This window comes from Myotis daubentonii, chromosome 14 (assembly GCF_963259705.1).
Source record: "Myotis daubentonii chromosome 14, mMyoDau2.1, whole genome shotgun sequence".
Classification (NCBI taxonomy): Eukaryota; Metazoa; Chordata; class Mammalia; order Chiroptera; family Vespertilionidae; genus Myotis; species Myotis daubentonii.
This window is the reverse complement of record NC_081853.1, coordinates 15,638,883-15,662,052: the sequence shown is the minus strand read 5'-3', so window position 1 is coordinate 15,662,052 and position 23,170 is coordinate 15,638,883. Positions and strand designations below refer to the sequence as shown.

Below are 23,170 nucleotides of genomic sequence, written 5' to 3'. Positions count from 1 at the left end.
AAACAAAAACACAACAAAGAGAAAATGTCTCCAACTGACATTTAAAATCCTCTATAGGCAGCTATAAGCCCCCATCCTCTGTCTTCTCTCCCACTGTTTCCTCAGACTATCCTCAACCTCTGGCTGACCGCTCCATGCCTCTGCCCAGGCAGGACCTGTCCTGTCACATCTTCACACCCTGCACAGGCCCTTTGCTCCTCCAGCCCGCCATGTCCCCTGCCTGCCCCGCCGAGTTCCCCAATCAGAACCCAGCTCTCTGGGCAGAATGCTCACAGTTCACATTATTCTCATGATGTAGACCCCATTTTCCTCCATCTCGATAAACATTCACTGGAGGCCTGCATCCAATTGATTGGAGCTACATTTTAAGTGGGTGCTGAATTCAAATATGGGCTTTGGGGCTCAGGTAAAAGGCAACTCCAATTTGCTAACTAGGCAAAGATATTCAACTTAAACATCTCCACAGAGATTTTGATCCTCACAGCAATGGTAACAAACAGATTGCAGAATCAAAAAACTGTATTGTCAAAGGTACTTTTGAGTGCATTGCACGTAAACACTACATTTTATAGGTTAGGAAACTGAGAGAGGAAAAGTGACTTGCAAAATAAAAAAAAAATAGATGATGGATAACACAGCCAGGCCTAGAACTCAAGTTTCCTGAAGCCCATGTACCCAGAGACCCTTCATTCACCCATTTACCTAATCCTCTACCGTCCCAGGGGGAACATAATAAGGCAGGAGAGAAAGAAAGAAACTTACAGCTTCTTCCAGGTGCTGCTGGTCTGGGTTATCATTTGGCGTGTGCCTCAGGATTTCTCGAAGGAGCAGAGGGTATTTTACCAGGCGGCTCCTTGGAATATCGAGGAAATTCCATAGATCTAGTTTGCGACTGAAGGGGGATTCTAAACATCGCTGAAGGAAGTCCTGGACTCGGTGGTCTTGTTTCTTGTGGTCCAGCAGAGCTTTGGCGGCTACTTGATTGCTGCAGTAGCTGTCGTAGGAGCTGAGACAAGGCAGCTAAGAAAGGAACATGAGAAGAGGGTTGGAGTGTTACAATCACTGGAGCTACAACTGACATCACTTGCTGGGACTGAATGAAACCTAACTGGTCTCCGGGCCTGGCCCACGTTCCTTTATCTGCAAAGGCTGAAGGACACACACCAGTGGATTCTTCAAGACGACAATGGAACAGTGTTTTCTGGCTCTGATTTGCTTGCACAAAGTAATTGTCTTAGTTGCATGTTTACTTTCTTGATAGTTAAGACCCCTATCCTAATTTGTTTGCATTTCTGCTAATCTAAGCTAGAAACAAAATAGCTAAAATTATTGCATATGCATATATGCATTAGTTCATAATTTTCCTAAACTTCCAAAAGTATCTGGTGAGGGGAGAACCTCCTATTACAAATTGTCTTTTAAAATTATTCCTAAGAAACATATCTAGAAGACTTAGTAGCATAAAAAGAAAACAAGCAGCCAGACTCTGCAGCCAGCCCTTGGCACAGCTTGGAAAAAGCACCTCGACGTTAGGTTAAGGTTGACTGATTCAAAGGTGGACAGACGATGAGGAACTCCAAGAAGTTAAAGCAAAAATGTAATTAGTAAAAAAAAATTGATGCAAGAAGCGTTTAGTAAAATCTTTTAAATTAGTTCTGACAGGCCAGAAGTCGTTCCGGCTCTACTCACTGGTTAACATCCACTACCACGCAAAAAACAACTTAAGCTTAAAGACTTTGGAACACTTCAACTCCACTCTCTCCTTCCAGCAAAATACTAATCTCTCTGAGGTGTCCCATCAGTCCAATCGTGCAAACACGGACGCAGAGACTCAGGGAAAGGGCTGCTCACCTCCCTTTTCCACTTCTCCCTCAAAGAGGCACCCTATACCATGCATCCTAATGCATTGGCTGTCAGCTTCCAGAAAGTTCCTGGAGGCAATAAAATGCAGCCAACGGCCTTGCTGTGTGCTTCTCTCCCTCCGACTATGAAGCCACATCCACCACGACACCTGCTCTGCAGTGGGATTCAGTGAGAGTCATTTGTTTCTGTATCCTTAGCACTTTGCACTGGGCCTACTATACAGCAGTTTGCATTCTGAACTAACAAATAAATGAATGTTTAATGGATTACCAGATTAGGTAATATTTGATTGTTTGGGAACACGGCTTAAAAATAAGTTGTGGCAGCATCTGAACCATGGGTCAAAGTTTAAATAGTCTGCTGCTTCTTTTACACCTCTTATTGAAATTATTTTCTCAGTGACTGAAACAAACAAAAAAAAGATACCAAGGAAGCAATGTTTAAAAAGTTCACTGTTGAGTTTAATATTCCTTGGAAATGTCTACCTTCTTTACATGTTATAAAAAACCTCTATTTGTGTTAAAAAAGAGTTGCAGAAATTCTTTCCGTAACCTTGTATATGAAAGTAATAAGTGGTGCGCGCACACGCATCTATACACACACACACACACACACACACACACACACACACAGCAGATGTGGTGTGTGGGTTGTAATTTAGATTTTCAGAGTTAATTAAAAGGAGCCTCAGGCCCTCTCAATTTCATTTCCACTTCCTCGCCTTTTAAAGAGACTTGGAAATGTCTAATGTGGTCATTACAGAGAAAGAAAGCAGCAGTAACTAGTGAGGAGGCCCCAAAGACACTGCTGCTCGCTGCCCAATGAGCCATTACTCTCTGATCCTGCCGCCCCTGCTGCCATGGCAACCAAATCGGGCTCTGGTCCTGTGTTCACACCTGACAGGGTGCTCATTTCCTGGGCATGACCTGCAAGGCTATCTGGTGCAGTCCACTGACTAGAAAAGGCCACAGGTGATCTGTAGCTAGATAGGAAATGAAGAATGTACACATCTTGGTTCCCAATTACATACACGTGTATTTATATGAAATGTGAGAGGTGACAGACAACACGGTGGTTAAGAGGACAGACTGGGACCAGGGAGAATCGTTTCAAAGCCTTAACTCAGGCTGTTACTAGTCACGTGACCCTTCTGAGCCTCAGCTTCTCCACTTACAAAATGCATAGGCTAATGTCCTCCTCTCCTTTAGTTAAATAACCAGAATAAAAAGTGTGGCACAAACGTGGTTCCTGGTTAAGAATCAGTAAGGGCCAGCTATTATTATTATTTATCCTTAGAATATTTTTATGGAAGAAACTGGTTTAGAGAAGCAAGACTACATGCTCAGCTGGAGACAAAACCAGTCTGAGTGTGTTCTCTCCCCATCCCACCTGCAAAGCTCTGCACTCACCATCTCTTTAAATAGACTATCAAGAAAGAATTTATAAGGGAAACTCACTTTTTTTTTTTTTTTTAGAAATTCCTTCTATCTCCCTAACATTGTGAAAAGTGACACAGAACAAATCTATATTTTTGCTTTCATGTGCCCTGCCTCTCTCCTTGGAATTAAAATTGAATTAGGACCCAAATTAACATGAGAACTTGTGCCTTGGAGAGCTTATCAATTATTTTATTACTGAAAAAAGGGTGGCGTGAAGGTAAGTCACTTGGGAAGTTGTTTCTTTATGATGGGGAGGCTGATGAGAGCAGGCTGACCCCTCAGGGAGACTGATCTTCAGTACCCAGAGAGGTTCCCTGAAAAAAAACCAAAAAAACAAAACACCCCCACACTCCTATAAGGCTTTCAAAGTAAAAGTAATTGATTCATTCAAAGGTCAGAAGGACTGGTCAGGCCTAACCCACTTGGCAGACTCACTTGTTTAAAAGGGTTTTCCCCCCTCTTTTTCTTATGGGGAGAATAAATCAATTTTTCATGGGTCAAATGGGCTCTGACTTTTCTCATTCAAAGTCCACTAAGATGTTTATTTTGTTCTGTTAAAAAGACCAGAACTCAAACAGATGTACCCTTTGGTTTACAGTTCCCACTCGCACGGACACATCTGCAGTTAAAAGAGGGAAAACATTTAACAGCTCGTCAGCCTGATAAACAAGGACCGTTTCTATGAGGTCTGGTAACAACGGGCCAGTTGTTTAATTTTGGGCTGCTCCTCGAGCTGCAAGTTCCACTTGATGTCTGAAGGATACAGGTAGCAATGGGCCCAAAGGACTGCAAAAGCTACCCCTCGAGCAAACCAATGTTCTAATAGAAGTGATAAACATTTCTTTCAGAAAAAAAATTAATAAGGCAAATGCCTGTACTTTTGCTTCTGATACAAACTGACAATTTGTATGTTGGTGTCTAAGGAAACCATGCAGTTCCATGTGGCCATCTCATCAGAAACAGCAGTCACCACGCTGATTCTGGAGTGGGGTTTCTCTGGCCCTGGCCCCCATCAAAGCAGCCCACAGACTCAGAAGTGTACACACAGTGAGCACACCCTCTCTTCTCATTGCACCTTCTCTGTCTCCAGCTGTCTGGCTCTCTTTAGAGAAATTTCTTTGTGGGCTAAAGAAGTTAAAACATCTACCACAGCTTATAATAAAATGAAAGTCAAAAATATAAGATGAATGACCTCTCCTAAAATATTGAGGCACATTTTCTAAATTATTCATATGAGAACATTACTTGCCTTTCAGAAGCCCTTGGGATATTTCAGCCTCTCTGCTAAAATTGACTCCCGAACTAACGCTAGCTAAGTCATGAAACCCTCAAAGTTTCTGGATCAAGGCAGTAATTGAGAAGCATAAGTTACTATAAGAGATCAATGTCAAAACTTAGGAACCAGAAGGTTTTGGGAAGCCTAAAACACAAATGCCAATGGAACTGGATAAAGAGAACGCACATGGTAAGAGTAGAGCTCATAACCTTCACAACATTCTCCCAACAGCGGATGTCCCTAATCCTTGCTGTTGCGGCACTATCTGCCTATTTTCTAGATCAGGGGTGGGGAACGTCTGGCCTGCGGGCCATTATAAGGCCCTCGAAATCATTTGGTCTGGCCCTGCGAAAGCATTAGGGGTGAGTTAATTACATTTTGGACCAAATAGAGCAGGCTAATTTTCAAGTCGGTAATTGTGTATGGTCTGGGAATGATGTTATAAGTATCCACATGGCCCTTGGCAGAAAAAAGGTTCCCAGCCCTGTTCTAGATCATTGTGTGGATCAGAAGGATGAGAGGCCTAATGCTGACTGGAAGAAGTCATCAGAGTGCTCGGCTTTCACGACCTGGTTCATAACAAATGGAAAACACCTGGGGCTGGGGTAGAACACGCAAGCATCCACAGAGGGAGACAGAAGCATGCCATAGGAGTGATGGGGCCTGTGGCAAAATAGAGAGTACATGCCTGGCCTAAAATAAATCAGTCAGATGAACAACCACCTTATGGACCCAATAAAACACACGTTCAGCCCAGGACCATACATTTAGAAGCCCTGATCTAAGGTCGCAGCTGATCTCTTCAATTAGGAAAGAAAAGGGGTGATATTGAGATGAAGGTCAGCATTCTATGAAGTTACTTAGAATCAGATATATGCTAAACAACGACAACATTTAGTTATCACCTTGTTTATGAAACTACATTTGGCTATAAGAGGTTTTTGACAGCCTGAATAAAAGTTTTTTTATGGCCCTGGCCAGTGTGGATCAGTGGTGGAGCTTAAACCCATGAACCAAAAGGTCACAGGTTTGATTCTCCGTCAGGGCACCTACCCTGGTTTCTGGTTCAAACCCTGATAGGGTGCTTTCAGGAGGCAACTGATGGATGTTTCTCTCTCACATCAATGTTTCTCTCTCTTTCTCCCTTCCTCTCTCTCTTAAAAAATCAATATAAACATATATTTTAAAAAATATTTAAAAGTTTTTTTATGATGATGGATAGGAATATGTCCCTAACTTTGTACTGGAATAGAATTGGTAATAATTATATTATAATTGGCCTGAATAGAACATTAACTAATGTTACTTTATTTTATTGAAATAAAGGGGCATGTTCTCTTTAAATGCAGTAAATGTGTAATAAGAAAAAAAATTATTTCCCTGCTTTGAAGAGCTACAGCCTAACTATAATGATAAATTTTACTAGGAATTTGCTGTTTTATTTGTTTCTGGTGTGAAATCGGTGTTTGTTAATAAAAAGAGAAGTCTAGCTAATATGAAACTCCATTTAAATTATTGAAATTTATCTTCAATCAAGACCAGAGAACTTTTCTTACCCAGCCCACGAGGATGGCACCGACGTGTTCAGTTGAGCCATCAGGCTTCCGGACATCTCGAAGCTGACTAAGGAGCTCTGGTAAACAGACAGAACACTTACTTTGTTAGGCATTCAAATATGAAGGAGGCTGGAGGTAGGTTCTGGGTTACTCACATTATTACATAATCATGACTTGTATAAGACAGCTCAATTAAGGCTACAAGTCACAACTCATCCTTGGAACAAAATTATACCTTCATGTAGAGGAATCAGAGAGTCCAGTGTTCCAAAAATCTGATTCAACTCCTGTTCTGTCATTATGGAGAGTTTCAGCATGGGGTCGTGATAGGCCTGTGCAAGAACCACAAGAGATGGAAGCAAACATTTAAACTCGGAGGAAGGAAGTTGTTAATGTAAATGGTTTCTGAGAGGCCCTGAGAATAACAAAATATTTGGCTCTCCCCAACAACTTCTCCCATAATGCTGCAGAAACAGCAGATGGGTGTGGCTGGAGCAGATGGGAATCCAGCATTGCCTTGAGCCTTTTGTGGTTGTTCATAAACCAAAGTAGATTTTTAAAAAAAATTCTAGTGTATCATACATCTAGGAAAGGGCACAAATCCTAAGTATAGAGCAGATGTGATTTGTATGTTTTAAAATTTTACATTATTACCACCTCTTATTAATGATAATTAACCCACAAGAACACCCAATTATTTCCAGGGTACTATAATAGAATACAAAGACTCAGATGGCACAGTCTCTGCCTTCAAGATGTATAAAGCTAATTGGGAAGATAAGAAAAACACACGGAAAGTTAAATATATGTTTAAGAAATAGTTCAAGCCCTGACTGGTATGGCTAAGTGGTTAGAGCATTGGTCCATGCACTGAAGGGTCCTGGGTTTGGTTCCCAGTCAAGGGCACATACCTGGGTTGCAGGTCTGATCCCCAGCCCTAGTCAGGGCAGGTGCAGAAGGCAACCAATTGATGTGTCTCTCTCACATCAATATTTCTTTCTCTCTTCCCCTTTCTCCCTCCCTTCCTTTTTCTCTAAAAAAATCAATGGGAAAAATATCCTCAGGTGAGAATGAAAAGAAAAAAAAAGGGGGGGGGCTACATAGGCTACAAAGCATGGGTTTCATCCATTTTCGCACACACAATGTGGTTAAAAAACAAATCCTATATAATAAAAGGCTAATATGCAAATTGACTGAACGGCAGAATGACCAGTTGCTATGATGCACACTGACCACCAGGGGGCAGACGCTCAACACAGGAGCTGCCTCCTGGTGGTCAGTGCGCTCCCACAGGGGGAGTGCCGCTCAGCCAGAAGCCCGTGGCAGCGCTAAGGATGTTTGACATCCCCCCGAGGGCTCCCCCTCCCCAGTGCACCTCCCAGTGCACAAATGTTGTGCACTGGGCCTCTAGTTTCCATATAAAAGACCCTAACTGACATGATAGTACACAAGTGACTCACTTAACCGTATTATCCACTTATGAGATTCAAATGACTATTTCTAACACACAATTCCAGTTTCAGACCATCTACACTTTCTCTCCCGTGGATAAGGAGGCCCTGCACATGAAACTTCTAGGACAACAAAACATACATAAAGCCAGGCCTCCACCAACACTTTCCGATTAAACTGAAGTATTCTTTGAGGTGCACTAGAAGCATGCAGAGGAGAACCCCTAAAAGTGCCAGGTCCGGAGAGCCTTCTTGTTTTGAGCCATTTCCCCCACTGCTTGGTTTGTGCAGGTTCTTGTCAATTTTGGATGAACCTTAGTCATAAAAAGAGTGCTCATAAAGACAACCTTAGAATTGTGAAGTTAGAGGGAAAAAACATGAGGTGACTCACATGATCATTGGATTTAAATTTACCTTTTTTGCCAATTTCAAGTCCTCTATCAAGTCTTCTTCTCCTTGGGAAAGCTCAAAGATCGCCTGCGAGGAAAGATAAAATACATCCACTGAAGCATCTCATTTATGAGACCAAATTCAAACAGTGCTCAAACCTCCAAATCTACTTACTTCTTAAGTATTTTTAAAGGATTCTTAAAAAGTTAAGTTGAGCTGCAGCAAATGTATCGAGTGGCTAAAAACTACAAAGGAAAGATTTTGCAAAACGTCTGTATAATGTGCTTATCTGTTTGTGGGATAAAGGGGGTTCCAACATATGTTTCCAATCCAACAAGTCATCTTTCATGTTATAGATCTCTGATGCAGCCAAACAAGAGGGAACTATTTTAGGTAAAATAATTACAGATTGAGCCATGGATACGAGTTTGTTTGAATGGCAATCATAGTGAAGGATTCAGGGTCTGCTCTCAGTGATGGATGTGGCAGTATTATTAATTGGGCCATCACAATTTGTCTTCCTTCTACTCAACATAAGGTGCATCTCAACGGAAAGCGTTTCCTATCAACTCTTGTCCTGAGGCTGGAATTATAGGAAGAGTCTAATATTTTATCGCTCTAAATGTCCGGTGAAGTTAATTCATTCTCAATTACTTTGCAGGCCTACACGGTACAATAAATAAAATTACAGGAGCTGGCTATGTGCAAGAGTGCATAAAGGGACCATGTCTAATTTGGCTCTATTAAGCCATCATAATTTAAAGGCTGTGGTGTGCAGAACGCTCTTCCACTCTCCTCTGGGAGTCTAAATGGCGGCAAACATTACATTATGAAAAGACTCCATGTTGGTGGTGCTAGTTCGGGGACTCCTACATTTCTTTTAGACGACAGGGCAGAAGTGAGCAGGGTGGAGAACCCCTCCATTCCCAGGGTTGGTGGAGCCGGACACTCGCTGGAGCCCAGTACATGGTGTCCCTCCGAGGCCCAGCAAGGCCTTGACGCCATGCCCTCCCGCTACTCTTTTTTGTTTAATCTTTTATTTTGAAATACAGACTCACGTGTGAAGTTAAGCAAATAGTACAGAGAAGTCCGGAACACAGCCTTTTCAGCTTCCCCGAATGGTGGCATCTTACACAACTACAGAACCAGGAAGTGCACTGGCACAGCACCCTTAACTGGCCTTTACTTGGGCCTTCCTCACCTTGTACACCTGTTTTACTAGAGCTCACGTACACAGCCTGACTGTCTGACCGAATGTGACCCCAGAAGAGGAAAATCACAGAACTCCACAATGGGGCAGGCCACAGTCAGTTATCTGTGGGGGGCAGCACAGTGTCACCGTGCAGGCCGAGGGCTTTGGAATAGGACAGGACCTGGGTTCAGAGGCTGGCTCTGCCATTTTCTGGTGCTCACTGTGCTTGCTGATTTCCTCACCTGCAGAACCAGTCCCTCCCTCCTTCCTTCCCACTATCAGGCTGTACAAGTAATACATGCACACTAGTCACCCTCGGAAAACACAGAAAAGTATAAAGAGAAAAAATTTTTTGAATGCCCATAATATCATCTTGTTAGCCATCATTAAGATCTTGCCATATTTCCTCACAGGACTTTTTGAGTGCAAGTAAATGCTTTATTTACTCATTTTAAAATAGATAATGCATTGCTTAGGTTCAAAATTTAGAGTGCACACATTTATACTTGCTGAAAACTTTCCCTCTCACCTCCTTCCAACCACCCAGTTCCCCTCCGAGGAGGCAACAATGTTACCAGTCCCTTGTGTTCCTTCCAGAAATGTTATATATTTTTAAATTTAAAAAATTACTTATTTATTAAATTGATTGGGGTGATACTGGTCAACATGAACATAGGTTGCAGGTGTGGGTTAGGTTTTATGGTTTTAAAAGCAAATATATACTTAAAAACACATACGTTCATTTTTCCTTCCTTCTTATTTCACATAAATAGTAGCATACTCTTCACCCTATTTTGTGCTTTGCTTTATCCACTTAGCCATTCATACATATCAGCACTTTTTGTGTGTTTCTACAGCTACACAGAATTCCATGTATGGACATTCATTATTTAACCACTCCCTGGTAATAGATGTTCAGGCTGTTTCTGGCACTATTATAAACGTTACTGTGATGAATGAGCTCACACGTACATCTTTTCATCTGTGTATAAGTGTGCCTGGCAGATAGATTCCTAGAAAAGAATTGCTGAGTCAAAAACCTAGAAAATTTTCAAGTACTCCCTTTTCCAAGGTCAAATTTGCCTCAAAAAATATAAATTCTAAGGATTTCACAAGATGATGCACATTTGAAGTATTTAGCACAGCCTGGCACGGGATGAACTCTCCATAAAGGGTAATATGATCATAGCCATTTAGGGCTATTGGTACCGAAAACTTATCGGAAATGAAATTAACTGCATTCCCCAGAAGAGTTTTCCACAACACTGAATCAAAGTTTCATTAACTGAATATTTTAAAATATTATAGAAGTTGCTATTAAAATATCACTAAATGATTATGATTATTTTTGTGAATTCCAGGATCGAAAATAGACACGTCCCAATTCACCTTCTTTGTAAATCCAGATGTTCACATCAGTTTCTTTTTCAAGTGGGGGCCACGCCCACCCAGCTGAATGCTGGTTTCTCGGTTCCTTAAAAAGTCTGACACCCCCATTTGTCTTCCTTCTACACATGCCAAGGAGAATGGATTTGGAAAAGGGGCGTAGACCTGCAGTGCACCTGCCGCCAGGCACACGGTCAGCTCCGTGGGCCCCACGCCTACCTCCTGACGTTTGATTTCCTTGGATGTAAGCATCTGATTGACACACACGTCGAAGGTCTCACTCCACAGCTTGCTGTCTCGCCGCTTGGTGCTCGAGGGGGCGGCATTTCTGGACCAGGGCCGGGGGGTGAGGATGTCAGGACGGCTCTCGCTGCGGAAGCTAATGGAACGCTGAACAATAAGAAAAACAAACCGTCACGGGGGCCACAGGGCTGGGTGGATCACTCGAGCAGCTTCCTGCCCCTGACAGAACATAAATCAGACATCTGCAAGAAAGAGAGGACAATGCCAGAGGCCTTTTGGGAAGGAGGGCATTGTCTTGAGCCTACGTGCTAAGGAAAATTGGGCAAGGGGCCACTTTCCCGCACGCACGTGCCGGGAGTACCCACGATCTGGATAAACAAGAACATGCACAAAGGCAGCTCTCAGACAAGCGATGGGTCTACTTTTTTCCATTAAACATTTCCACTCTTCCGAAGAACAACACTGACAGTAGTAGATGTCCTTAAAGAATTCTACTCCTACTCTCCTCCTCCTTCTAGGAACAGAAGCCCACTCTCTTTGCTATTCTACTCACTCACTTTGGTTGGGCTCCCTCAGACCTGGCCAATCAGAGTACTCCACCCTGGTTCTGGAAGGGGCATGTGATTCCCTGAAATTTCATGAATCATGGGAGGAAGAGTGAAGGACTCTTTATTCTTTTGGGATGGTGAGCTCCAAGAGTTAACATAAGCAGGAGTTTTTTGCAGCTACTCTCCCTGGTCACAGAGAAGAGTCGGTTGATATAGGAAAGAATAAAGGGACACAGAATGAAGGATGGAGAGAGACACCAATGGAGGAAGGGGGGGAGGGAATAAGCTTTACCCACAGGGTGAGAGTCCCCAGATCCCACTGTGCTTGAAGCCAGGAAGAGCCATTCTTAGACTAAGGGGCTAATACATTCTCCTTTCTGTTTGCATTCATCTCAGTTAAGGTTCTGTCAACTTAAAAATACCAACTAATACACATACTAAATATCAAGCAAATGATGCCTGTCCCCGAGTTATTTTCCAAAGAGGTCCCAGTAGATTTTGGGGTGGTCTAAGCACCCAAAGTGCACCCTTAGGGCTGAAACATGCTACCACAGTGTTTTCTCTTGACAAATACAAATGATCAAGAAGAAAGCTATGTGCATGATATTCAGCCTTCAGCCTAGAAGATTTCAACATACTTATTAGAAAGTTTGCTAAAGTAATGAGGTGTTGCTGTGCTCAAAAACCACATTCTTGCCTGGCCAGCGTGGCTCAGTGGTTGAGTATTGATCTATGAACCAGGAGGTGGTCACGGTTTGATTCCTGGTCAGGGCACATGCCTGGATTGCAGGTTTGATCCCCAGTAGTCGGTGTGATGAACAGTTTATGATCATGAAAAAAATGCACATGAGCAAAGATATAAAGGGGATGCCACAAAACTCTTTTTGTTTTTTTACCTGACTACATTATAGGTAATTTTTAACCTAGTTTACAAATTTTTGTAATTCAAGAAAAATAAGTAAGTGAAAAATGTAAAAAGAAATTTCCAAGGGACCTCAGGGTGTTACCAGCAGGAAGCCAGTTCCGTCTGCAAGTAGCAACACAGCTCCTTAGGCTGACATGGCATCCCTGAGCTGCTGGGCTCATTAACGAGCTCGAGCTCACGATTACTGGGCCAGCCCCGGGCTGGTCAAGAAAGTACTTGCTCCAAATACGCAGTTCACTAATGGTATCTCATGAATCCTCGTGATCTCCTGAAAACAGGCCCTTCTGAAAGAGGGAGCAGACTAATGTTGCAGCTCTCCAGCACGCAGAATCAATTAGCCACAGGCACGGAAAGGTCAAAACAAGCAAAGTGAGTCATCAAATAACCCACTCATCTCAGTTAGTGGTTCTGATCCCAGCCTGGGGGAAAGGGGAGTTAAAGAGCAGAGAGAGGAACACACAAAAAAGCAGATTCAAATGAAAGACATTTTCCACTTTCACTTGAGAGAATCAACGGCCCACCTGTTAGTGCCTGACAAACTTCAAAATCCCCCTCCCCACCCACAGTTTGAAAGTAATTTATGCTAACTTTAAATTTTCATATGTTACAAAAGTATATAAAATTAAGTACGTGGGTGGGGGGTGAGGGCATGCGCTGGGGGGTGGGAGTGGGTGGGGAGAAGTCAATGGGGGGTGGGGAAGGAGACATATGTAAAACTTTCAACAATAAAGAATTTTTTAAAAAGTGTAAAAAAAAAATTAAGTACAAATCCTCTCATTTTTCCAAGTCCATTTAGTAGAAGTGAATGCTATTAAGTTTGTTCTAGATCTTGTCAAACCTTTTTTTCACATTTGCTAACATTCACAGAAAACAAAGTTTTATCTTTTCATTTAATAATGTCTTTCTGTGTTAGTATAAAAGACTGACTTTTTAAAAAATAATTTATCATCCTAGCCGGTGGTTCAGTGGTTAGTGTTGGCCCTTGCACTGAAGGGTCTCAGGTTCGATTACTGGTCATATCTGGGCTGCAGGTTCAATCCCCAGCCCTCGCCGGGGCTTGTGCAAAAGGCAACCAATTAACGTGTCTCTCACATTGAAGTTTCTCCCCTGCCCCCACTTCCTCCCTTCTACTCTCTAAAAATCAGTGGAAAAATATCCTTGGGTGAGGATTACCAAAAATAATAATAATAATAATAATAATAATAATAATAATTTATTGAGGTGAAGCTTCACACAACATAAAATGAACAATATTTCAAGTGAACCATTCAGTGGCCTTTAGTATATTCATAATGTTGTGCAACCGTCTTTATCTAGTTCCAAAACATTCCATCACCCAAAGTCACTCATTCTTTGTTTTTTCCTTAATCCTCACCTGAGATTTTAGAGAGAGAGGAAGGGAGGAAAGGAGAGAGAGAGAGAGAGAGAGAGAGAGAGAGAGAGAGAGAGAGAGAGAGAGAGAGGGAGGATGTGAGAGAAACATCAATCGGTTGCCTCCTGTACGCACCCCAACCAGGAATGGAACCTGCAGTCTCGGTCTGGGCCCCAACCAGGACGGATCCCGCAGCCTTTCTGCTGTACAGGACAATGCTCCAATCAACTGAGCCACCTGGCCGGGGCTCACTCTTTTTTAATGGCGGCCGAGTTAGTATCCCATATCTGGGTGGACCACATGGACTCAAACAAACTCCAACTGATGGACATTTAGGTCCTTTCCTGTGTCTGGCTATTACAGAAAGTGCCTCAGTGAACATCCTTTCCGTATCTGTGCTGGTATTTCTGTAAGGCTGATTGCTTAAGTAGAAGTCCTTGTTTAAGAAAATCAACACTTTAACATTTGCTCTGTGCTGCCAAGTTGACCTCCAAACAGTCTGTCCCAGGAAGGCACACGACACGACCGTACACTTTTTCCAGACTCTCATCAACAGGACATTATGATCGACCTAACAGGAAAAACAACCTTACCTCCTTAATTTCCGGGTCATGTTTTGAATGTCAGATTGGGCATATTTTTATGTATTTATTGAAAACCTTCCCAGAGAGTTGGAGATTTTCTTCTGTTGCGGTTTGAAGAAGAAAAGAGATGTGAGCCATACCAGGTGAGCTCTGTTGCTAAGGATTCCTCGTTTTGTGTTTCCTTGGTGATTGCTGGGCTAGGGTACTAAGGGGAAGGGACGGGATGACGTCCACCATGTATGTCACACAGGGGCCGTTATGTGCTTCCCACGCTTAGCACTTCTGGTGAGTTCTCTCCGATCCTCACAACCGCCCTGCAAGGTGGGGATTTATTCCCATTTTATGATAAGGAAACTGAGGCTCAGAGAGGGTGCCTAATGAATGAATGGCATGCGCTATGTGCTGGGCACTGAGGGGAGCTGTAGAGCCCTGCTATACCCCGAGGTAAGGAGTCCTACTCCTGTTTTGCACATGGGGAAACGTGAGGTCCAGAGAGGGTGACACTTGGCTTAAGGTCTCACAGCTAATGAACAGTGCCCCAGAATTGAAACCCCAGTCTATGGTGAACTCAGAATGACACCTAGGTCTGGTCTATTTCAGTCCAACCTCTCCTTCCCCACAATTTTTATTTTTTAAAAATATATTTTATTGATTTTTTACAGAGAGTAAGGGAGAGGGATAGAGAGTTAGAAACATCGATGAGAGAGAAACATTGATCAGCTGCCTCCTGCACACCTCCCACTGGGGATGTGCCCGCAACCAAGGTACATGCCCTTGACCGGAATCGAACCTGGGACCTTTCAGTCTGCAGGCCGACGCTCTATCCACTGAGCCAAACCGGTTTTGGCTCCCCCCAATTTTTAACCAATATCCTGCTCTGCTTCCTCTAGGAGAGTGGTTCTCAACCCTCTGGCCCTTTAAATACAGTTCCTCATGTTGTGACCCAACCATAAAATTATTTTCGTTGCTACTTCATAACTGTAACGTTGCTACTGTTATGAATCGTAATGGAAATATCTGATATGCAGGATGGTCTTAGGCGACCCCTTGTGAAAGGGTCATTCGACTGCCAAAGGGGTCGCGGCCCACAGGTTGAGAACCGCTGCTCTAGGGTAAGACTCAAGTGTGGTGGGGTGCATGCACCCAAACAAAGGAGTTTCAGGCTACTTCTGAAATGTCCACTAACATTTTGGACCAGAAAATTCTTTCTGGTGAGGGGCTGCCCTGTGTATTACAGGATGTTCTGCAGTACCCTACCGCTAATCGATAGATGCCAGTAGTGCCTCGCCCCTGTTATGACAACCTACACATCGCTACACATTGCTGGCTGTCCCTGGGGTGAGAAACAGTGGTCTATGGTGGCCAGCAGGGGCTCGCTTCAGAAAGAGGGACCCAGCCTTGGGAGGAACTGCATATAAAACAGAAATACATACATAGATTCCCCGCCTGGCATGGTGGTGGGGTTCTGGGTCTGGAATGAAAAACGTTCCAGGACAAGCAAGAGTTTCCATGAGGGAATGCTGCCTAGCACATGAGTCAAAAACCCGAAGCTCCTAACTCCTAGCAGCTACAATAACAACGGCCATAACAGGCAGAGATAATGCAGACTGAGGAAATGGGTGCTGGTGTTTATGCCGAGTTGGTATGTGGAAAAGATGCTGCAGGTGCACAGGGGGCTGTCTGTCAGGTGGGGGCATGTGCCAGAGGAAATGTAAGCCCAGCAGGTGAGGCGCGATGGAACAGATTTGGTTTGTTAATGCTGCCTGTTCCGCAGGGTGCTCCCCCACCTTTTCCAAAAAACAGAAGGTCTCTCCAGCCAAAGATAACACGCTCCAAAAAAAGAGCTCCAGCCAGGAACTTCTTTATGCCTCTTGCTATTTTGTAACAGACAGTTTATTATTAAATGGACTGGAAGCTAGGGGCTATATGAGGAAAACACATTTCTATGTTGCTACGACAATGGGTTAAGCCAAAATGTTCAGCGGCTACGGCTGGGACCAGAAAATGTTCTCCCGCAGCCCAGTGGGGGAGTGTCTCATGTAAGGCTTGATGAGAACATTTAACTTAAACCGACAAATGACACCTTCCCGCTGTGCGGCCTCCAGCACATCTGACCCTCATGCTGATCCTGGGAGAGGCACCGGGCAGATTCTTGTGTTTTGCTCCCTTTTAATAGATGAGAAATCCAAGTACCAGAGGATTAAAGTGACTGGCACAAGGCAAGTGCTGGAATAGGATCTGAGCCCAGTCTTGTGGCTACACAAGGTGGATTTAGGTAAAGAACACAGGCTTTGAGGTCAAACAGTCATGGCTTCAAGTCCACTCGGAAGCCGAGGTCACCTTGGGAAAGCTAATCCCTTTGGGTCTCGGTTTCCTTTTATGTGGAAGGGGTGTGGTCATAGTATCTCACAAAGTTGAGGATTAGATAAGAAAAAGTATGTCAAGGGATGAGCCAAGTGCTGGCCCATGGTCAGTAGGAAATGAATGTTACCTATCATTGTTACTACACCACCATCTGCACTGCCACCATCAGTGTTTATTCACATGTTTTCATTCCTTAGCAAACAGCAGGCATCTCTGAACTACTGGGACCAAGTAGCACCCTGGGGGCCGTCATTAGGATAATTTACGGGAGGAGAAAACCCCTGGCAGCAGCACGGCGTTGCTGAAACAGCCTAACATGACCAACAACAGGGATGAAATAAATTACAGTGTAACCATAAAATGGAACATTATACAGTTGCTAAAAACATTCTTCTTGAGAAAAACTTGATAATGGGAAGGTCTCACATGCAGCATTAAGTAAGAGAAGGGAGAGATCCCTATTTAAACACAAAATGTTAATAGGTGTCACCCTGGGTGGTAGAGACTATGGATGATTTTCATATCCAACTTCATACTTCTCTACATTTATTTTCCAGAATGAAGAGGTATTAACTAAGAAAAAACAAAACCAGTAGACAAAACCAGCAGGACCGTGAACACTGAGTTCAGTGACGCTGTAAACATAAAACCACATAAAAAGAATCTGGTTCAGATTGATGCACATTAAAAACATAGTAAAAAGAGAAGAAACCATTGGCAGCAAAATCTCAGACATCTCTTGTAGCAATATGTCTATGGATACATCTCCTAGGACAATGGAAACTGAGGAGAAAATAAACAAATGGGACTAGATCAAAATAAAAAGCTCCTGCACAGCAAAAGAAACCATCAACAAAATAACAAGAGCCCACTGCATGGGAGAATATATTTGCCAGTGATACATCTGACAAGGGGTTAACCTCCAAAATTTATAGGAAACTCATACAACTTAACAAAAGGAAGATAAATAATTCAATTAAAAATTGACAAAGGACCTAAATAGACAGTTTTCTGAAGTGGACATACAGAAGGCCAAAAGGCATATGAGAAAATGCTCAAAGTCACTAATCATCAGAGAGATGCAAATCAAACAACAATGAGGTACCACCCTCACACCTGTCAGAATGGCTATCATCAACAAGTCAACAAACGACAAGTGCTGGTGAGGATGTGGAGAAAAGGAACCCTAGTGCACTGCTGGTGGGAATGCAGACTGGTGCAACCACTGTGGGAAACAGTATGGAGTTTCCTCAAAAAATTAAAAATGGAACTCCCATTTGACCCAGTGATCCCACTTCTAGGAATATATCCCAAGAAACCAGAAACACCAGTCAGGAAGGACATATGCAACCATATGTTCATAGCAGCACAATTTACAATAGCCAAGATTTGGAAACAGCCTAAATGCCCATCAGCAGATGAGTGGGTTAGAAAACGGTGGGACATCTACACAATGAAATACTGCCTGCTGTAAAAAGAAGGAACTCCTACCATTTGCAACAGCATGGATGGACCTGGAGAGCATTATGCTAAGCAAATCACGTCAGTCAGAGAAAGATAAATATCACATGATCTCACTCATTTATGGAATATAATGAACAACATAAACTGATGAACAAAAACAGATCCAGAGACAGAAAAGCATCAATCAGACCATCAAACATCAGAGGGAAGGTAGGGGAGTGTGGGGATAAGGGGGAAAGATCAACCAAAGGACTGTATGCATGCATATAAGCCTAACCAATGGACACAGACACCGGGGGGGGGGGGGTGTGAGGGCATGAGCGGGGGGAGGGGGTAAGGAGGGAATAAAGACACATATGTAATCTCTTAATCAATAAAGAAAATAATATAAAAAAAGAAAAAGCTGTGAACCATTTATACAATGGAATACTATGCAGCTATAGAAAAGAAAGAACTCTTACCATCTGCAACGGCATGGATGGACCTAGAGAGCATTATGCTAAGTGAAATAAGCCAGTCAGAGAACAATAAGTATCACATGCTCTCACTCATATGTGGAATCTAATGAACAACATAAATTGATGAACAAAAATAGACCCAGAGACATAAAAACATCAAACAGACTGTCAAACCTCAGAGGGAAGGAAGGGGAGGGGGGTGGGAATAGATCAACCAATGAACTCATATGTGTATATGCATAACCCATAGACACAGACAATAGGGTGATAAAGGCCTGGGGGGGCGGTCAAGGGGGGAAAAGGGGGACATATGTAACACTTTCATAATAAAGATGACAAAACAATAATAAATAAAAACATGGTAAAAAGGCAAACCCCATAGACCCAGTGCAAGGAAAAAGCTTTCTGTAGCTGGGAGAGATTCTGAGTAGATGAATGAAAAGCTGAAGAAAATATTTGACTCAAGTATGGGGACAATATTGCACAATTTGCTTAATGTAAGCCAACAATTAGGAAGCCTTCCAGAGACTTGGGGCGGCAGCCCAACCTCTTCATTGGGCACCATAGAAAGGCTTTAGTACAATAATATTCGTGATAAAATATTCCACGAGCCTAAAAGGCAATGAGGACCCTCCCGCCACACAGGGAAACAGAGAGGGAGGGTCAGCAGTGAAGTGGGATGAGCCCGACGGACAATCTGGCCATTATGTTGAATCCTGGCAAACTGCAGGCTTCATTATGACCAAACTGACTTTTTACAAAGGCCTACTGCAGGAGAGGCACTGCGAGAAGGGTGCAGAACCCCAGCTCCCACACTTCCTGGCCATGTGACGTCGGGCACATTGTCAGCCTGCAGGTTCCTCCCCTATTAAGTCGTGAGGAAGCCTACCTTGCATCATTATGGAGGAGAGGAAATGAAGCGATGAATATAAAGTACTTTACATGGAAGCTGGCTCACTGTAAATACTCCACTCACGGAGTTGTTACCACTACGTAAAAATTGACAAGTTTTCAATTATAATAGTCAACTATTACAATGGTTTAACTACTACTGTAGGAGAAGTAAAGATTGGCAAAAGGTCAGGAGTTCCCCTTGACATGGAATACAGGTCACCTCTCAGCTATACCCTTACCTTCCAGATGGAAAGGCAGTATGGTTTCTGGTTGCCTCCTCCAAAACACACACACACACACACACACACACACACACAAGCTTGTTTCTGTATTTGCCAAATAACTTAGGACCAAGGACTTTTGTCACTTATGGAAAGTGTGTGACCTTGGACCAGGGGACTAAGTGTGAGGTCCGTGGAAAAGAAAATCATGGTTTCCAGCTCATGGAAAGTAAGCAAATATGCTTTTCGGTTCTCCTCCTACTTATTTCCCAAAGCGAGATGCTATCAGTCTTCTCTCAGTCCCTCCTCAGATCTGAAATGCCCTTTCTCCCCTCCATTCTCATCACCTCTGAGCCCTTCCAGGCCCAACACAATCCCCCCCCCCCCTTCCTTCAACCCCTGTCCCAGGCCACTACCAAGCATCCTCTCTCTAATATGCTCATCATATAAGATTTTCAGATCTTAAATATTTTTATCTGGTTGCAAAGGTAACATATTATTACAGGGTGGTGTAAAGATTTGTGGTCAGGATGTCTAAAGCAGTTTATAATGGTGGAAAATGAAAACAACTAAAATATCCAATAACAAAAGGATGATTAAGTAAACTGGTATATCTTTTTAATGAAACAGTGTATATACCCAGGAAGAATCGAGTTTGTGAAAAATATTTAATGACATGAATATGTATTCTCATACTATAAGGTTATCTTATACTGTTAAGACAAAAGCAAGTTAAAAATATGCTTATAATATGATTATGGTTTTGTTTTAAAAAAAATACGCATGCAAGTATATAGTAAAAGAAAAGATTGCCTGAGTATATGCCAACATGTTAATAGAAGTTTTGTGGTGATGGGAGATGGGATTACAAGGGACTTTTATTCCCTTTTCTGTGCTTCTCTATATTTTTTAAAATGATGTTATGTAACCAGAAAAGAAAGCACAATAGAAGGTAGGTATTTAAAGAAAAAAGAACAAGTGCCTTCAAAAATCATTCTTCATATAGAGTTATATAATAATGTAAAAATATTCACAGCCTAAATATCCATTAATAGGAGACTGGCTATATAAAATAAATCACATCTACACACTGGAATAATATATGCACAGTCCATTAAATTACAATCATATTTCCAAGAATAACTGTGATATAATATTTCCCTTAAGCCATAACAAAATTCTCATCCAGCTAAATTACAAAGGGAAAATAGGAATGAAAGAGATAAAACACACTAGGAAAAATGCAAAAACAAAAATAAATTAAAAACCACAAACATTAAAAGATATAAACAGGATTATTTAATTTTAATAAAAGGTATAATTCCCCCAAAAGTCTGTAACAATGATAAAGAGGAACCTTTAAGTACCCAACTGTATAGCTTGGAAATATGTGAGGCCAAGACCAATAGAGATGCACAAAAAACCAATCACCCACAGTCTTTGTGGGGGGTCTCATCCAAAAGTGAACAGATCACACAAAGATAAGGCTGGAGAGACTGGGAGTAACCCCAAATTAGTCTCAGAGTGTGTAGTTTATGTAGTTATACCTGGAATGAAATTGAAAGGGAATTATTAAAATCTTAACAGGGGTTATTTTAGAGTGAGAGGCTATGTGCGTTCTTTTCTCTCTCTCCTTTTCTGTATTTTTCCATAATGAACATACACTTTTATAATGGAAAAAAAAAGGAAGTTCATGTTCAAAGAGGAGGCAGGGCTCAATCACACTGTAATGAACACGGCATTCCACAGCACACGCTAGACTCAAATGAGTCCGCCAGGCGTGCACAGCTGTGACGGGAGGTGACTGGCCAAGGGGCGGAAGGCGAGCTCGCCTTCCTCACTCCACAGGGGTGCATGCAGGTCCCTCTTGGAGCTGGGCCGGATTTTCCTCCGGGCAGGCCAGCGGAGGATTTATGGGCCCAGAGGGATCCAGACATCTGTGCTCCATCTACCAGCAGTGCTAGCCTCCCCCTGGTCAGCAGCAGACGGAGCGCCATGTAGTCGGCTGTCCCTCTCTGATTTCCACAAATGCCGCCTTTGTGCTGAGGCCCGAGCCCCCAGTCCATGTGGGGCACAAGGGAGGCAGGAGAGAACAAGGCGTGCAGTGTCTTGCTGAGCTGCTGCGAGCACCACTCCACTGGTGATTGGGTTTTAACCTTTTTGGAAGAGGCTGCCAGCCCCACACTCTCCTGATATCCTCCCGAGGAGCCAGAGGAAGGACTGCTAAGTGCTCCATTATTGATTAAAGCATCGTGTTTGGGTATGTGGGCCTCACTCATCCCTTCTCCTATAATGAAAGGAGCCCAACATGAGAGACACAACTGGACATCCAAAGGGATATATATAGCTCTAAGGTGCCAGGAACCAGCGGCGAGGGGTACTGTAGCAGAGAATCAGGCTGCTCAATCACAGCCTTGAGTTGCTTTTGGAAGGAGAAAAGGTATAAATATATACACACATGGGTAAGAAACGAATGCTGAGAGGTAGCCCCTACACTCCTTGTTCTCTGTTCCTCTCCTTGTAGAACAGGCATCAAGGCCCCAGTAGGCAAAATGAGGAAGGATATGAGGTTGGGTCACTGAGCACCCCCTTTGGGACTTCCCCTTCCGCCTCCTCCTCCCTGCTCCTCAGGCTACATCAGCATCCTTTCCCACTCTAGCTGGTGCGGGAAGCAATAACGACATGAGATTATTGAGATGCTAGGAGTGGAAATAATTTTGCAGAACTTGCACTGCATGCACCAAGGTGACTGCTGGAAATATCTGGTTGTGCTTCACAGACCCCCCTGCAAACATGGCTGTCTAACTCTGCATACAACCACAGGAGCCTATTTCCATTTGCTGACCCCTCAAGGACACACTCACAGCATAAGCACATTGTTCAAGTTCTCTCTGTGTCTATGTGCATGACTATTATGCATAACTCTGCTGGGTTGTTTCTGTCCATAAATGGAGCCTGGAGGTAGCTATTCACCAGGATATTTTAAAAAAATAAATAAAAATGATTTTGCTACAAAAAATATTTGAGGTTTTAGAAACTAATCTCCACATGTCAGATTCCTCCCTGGGGTCTGGCTTTCTCATCCTTGCTTGGCCTCGTCTGTTGCATTTCAGACATGGCTTGATTTCTTTCTGCCCCAGTTCTCTAGGTCAATGCAAATTGTCAAGACGATCAAATATTTCCTGCAGCGTTCCATGGTAGGTTCTGTATAGAGCAGAAACAGGAGAAAAGAAATAAAGGCTGCCTGGGACGCCAAAGAAAAGATTTTGAAGGTATGACAATGGGGTATGACAATGGGGACATTTGCAGATTACCGCTGGCTGGCTACTCAGGCACAGCTCCTTACTGCCATGTGGAAACAGAGGCCCAGCACCACCAAGCCTTCCACGTCCTCAAGAGGAGTCAGAAGGCCAGGTCCTTACATAGATTGTTTTGATTTTTAATTGTTAGCTCAAAACACTGTGCGGCCAAACAAAACACAACTTGGGGGCCAGATGTAGGCCATGAAGTTGTCAGAAAGCAACTCTATCTAGAATGTAAGCAA

General features: G+C 43.0%; 1 protein-coding gene across 11 annotated transcripts in view; it reads right to left on the bottom strand.

The window, feature by feature from the left end:
• The window catches only part of ARHGEF3 (Rho guanine nucleotide exchange factor 3), a 288,364-nt gene that overhangs the window by 14,455 nt on the left and 250,739 nt on the right, over positions 1–23,170 (bottom strand). For all 11 annotated transcript variants that reach the window (XM_059663245.1, XM_059663247.1, XM_059663254.1 and 8 more), the window contains 5 exons: positions 10,773–10,943; positions 8,000–8,062; positions 6,370–6,466; positions 6,135–6,211; positions 763–1,020 (listed from right to left, as the gene is read on the bottom strand). In XM_059663245.1, the coding sequence (XP_059519228.1) occupies positions 763–1,020; positions 6,135–6,211; positions 6,370–6,466; positions 8,000–8,062; positions 10,773–10,943 (666 nt within the window). The remainder of the gene's footprint in view (positions 1–762; positions 1,021–6,134; positions 6,212–6,369; positions 6,467–7,999; positions 8,063–10,772; positions 10,944–23,170) is intronic.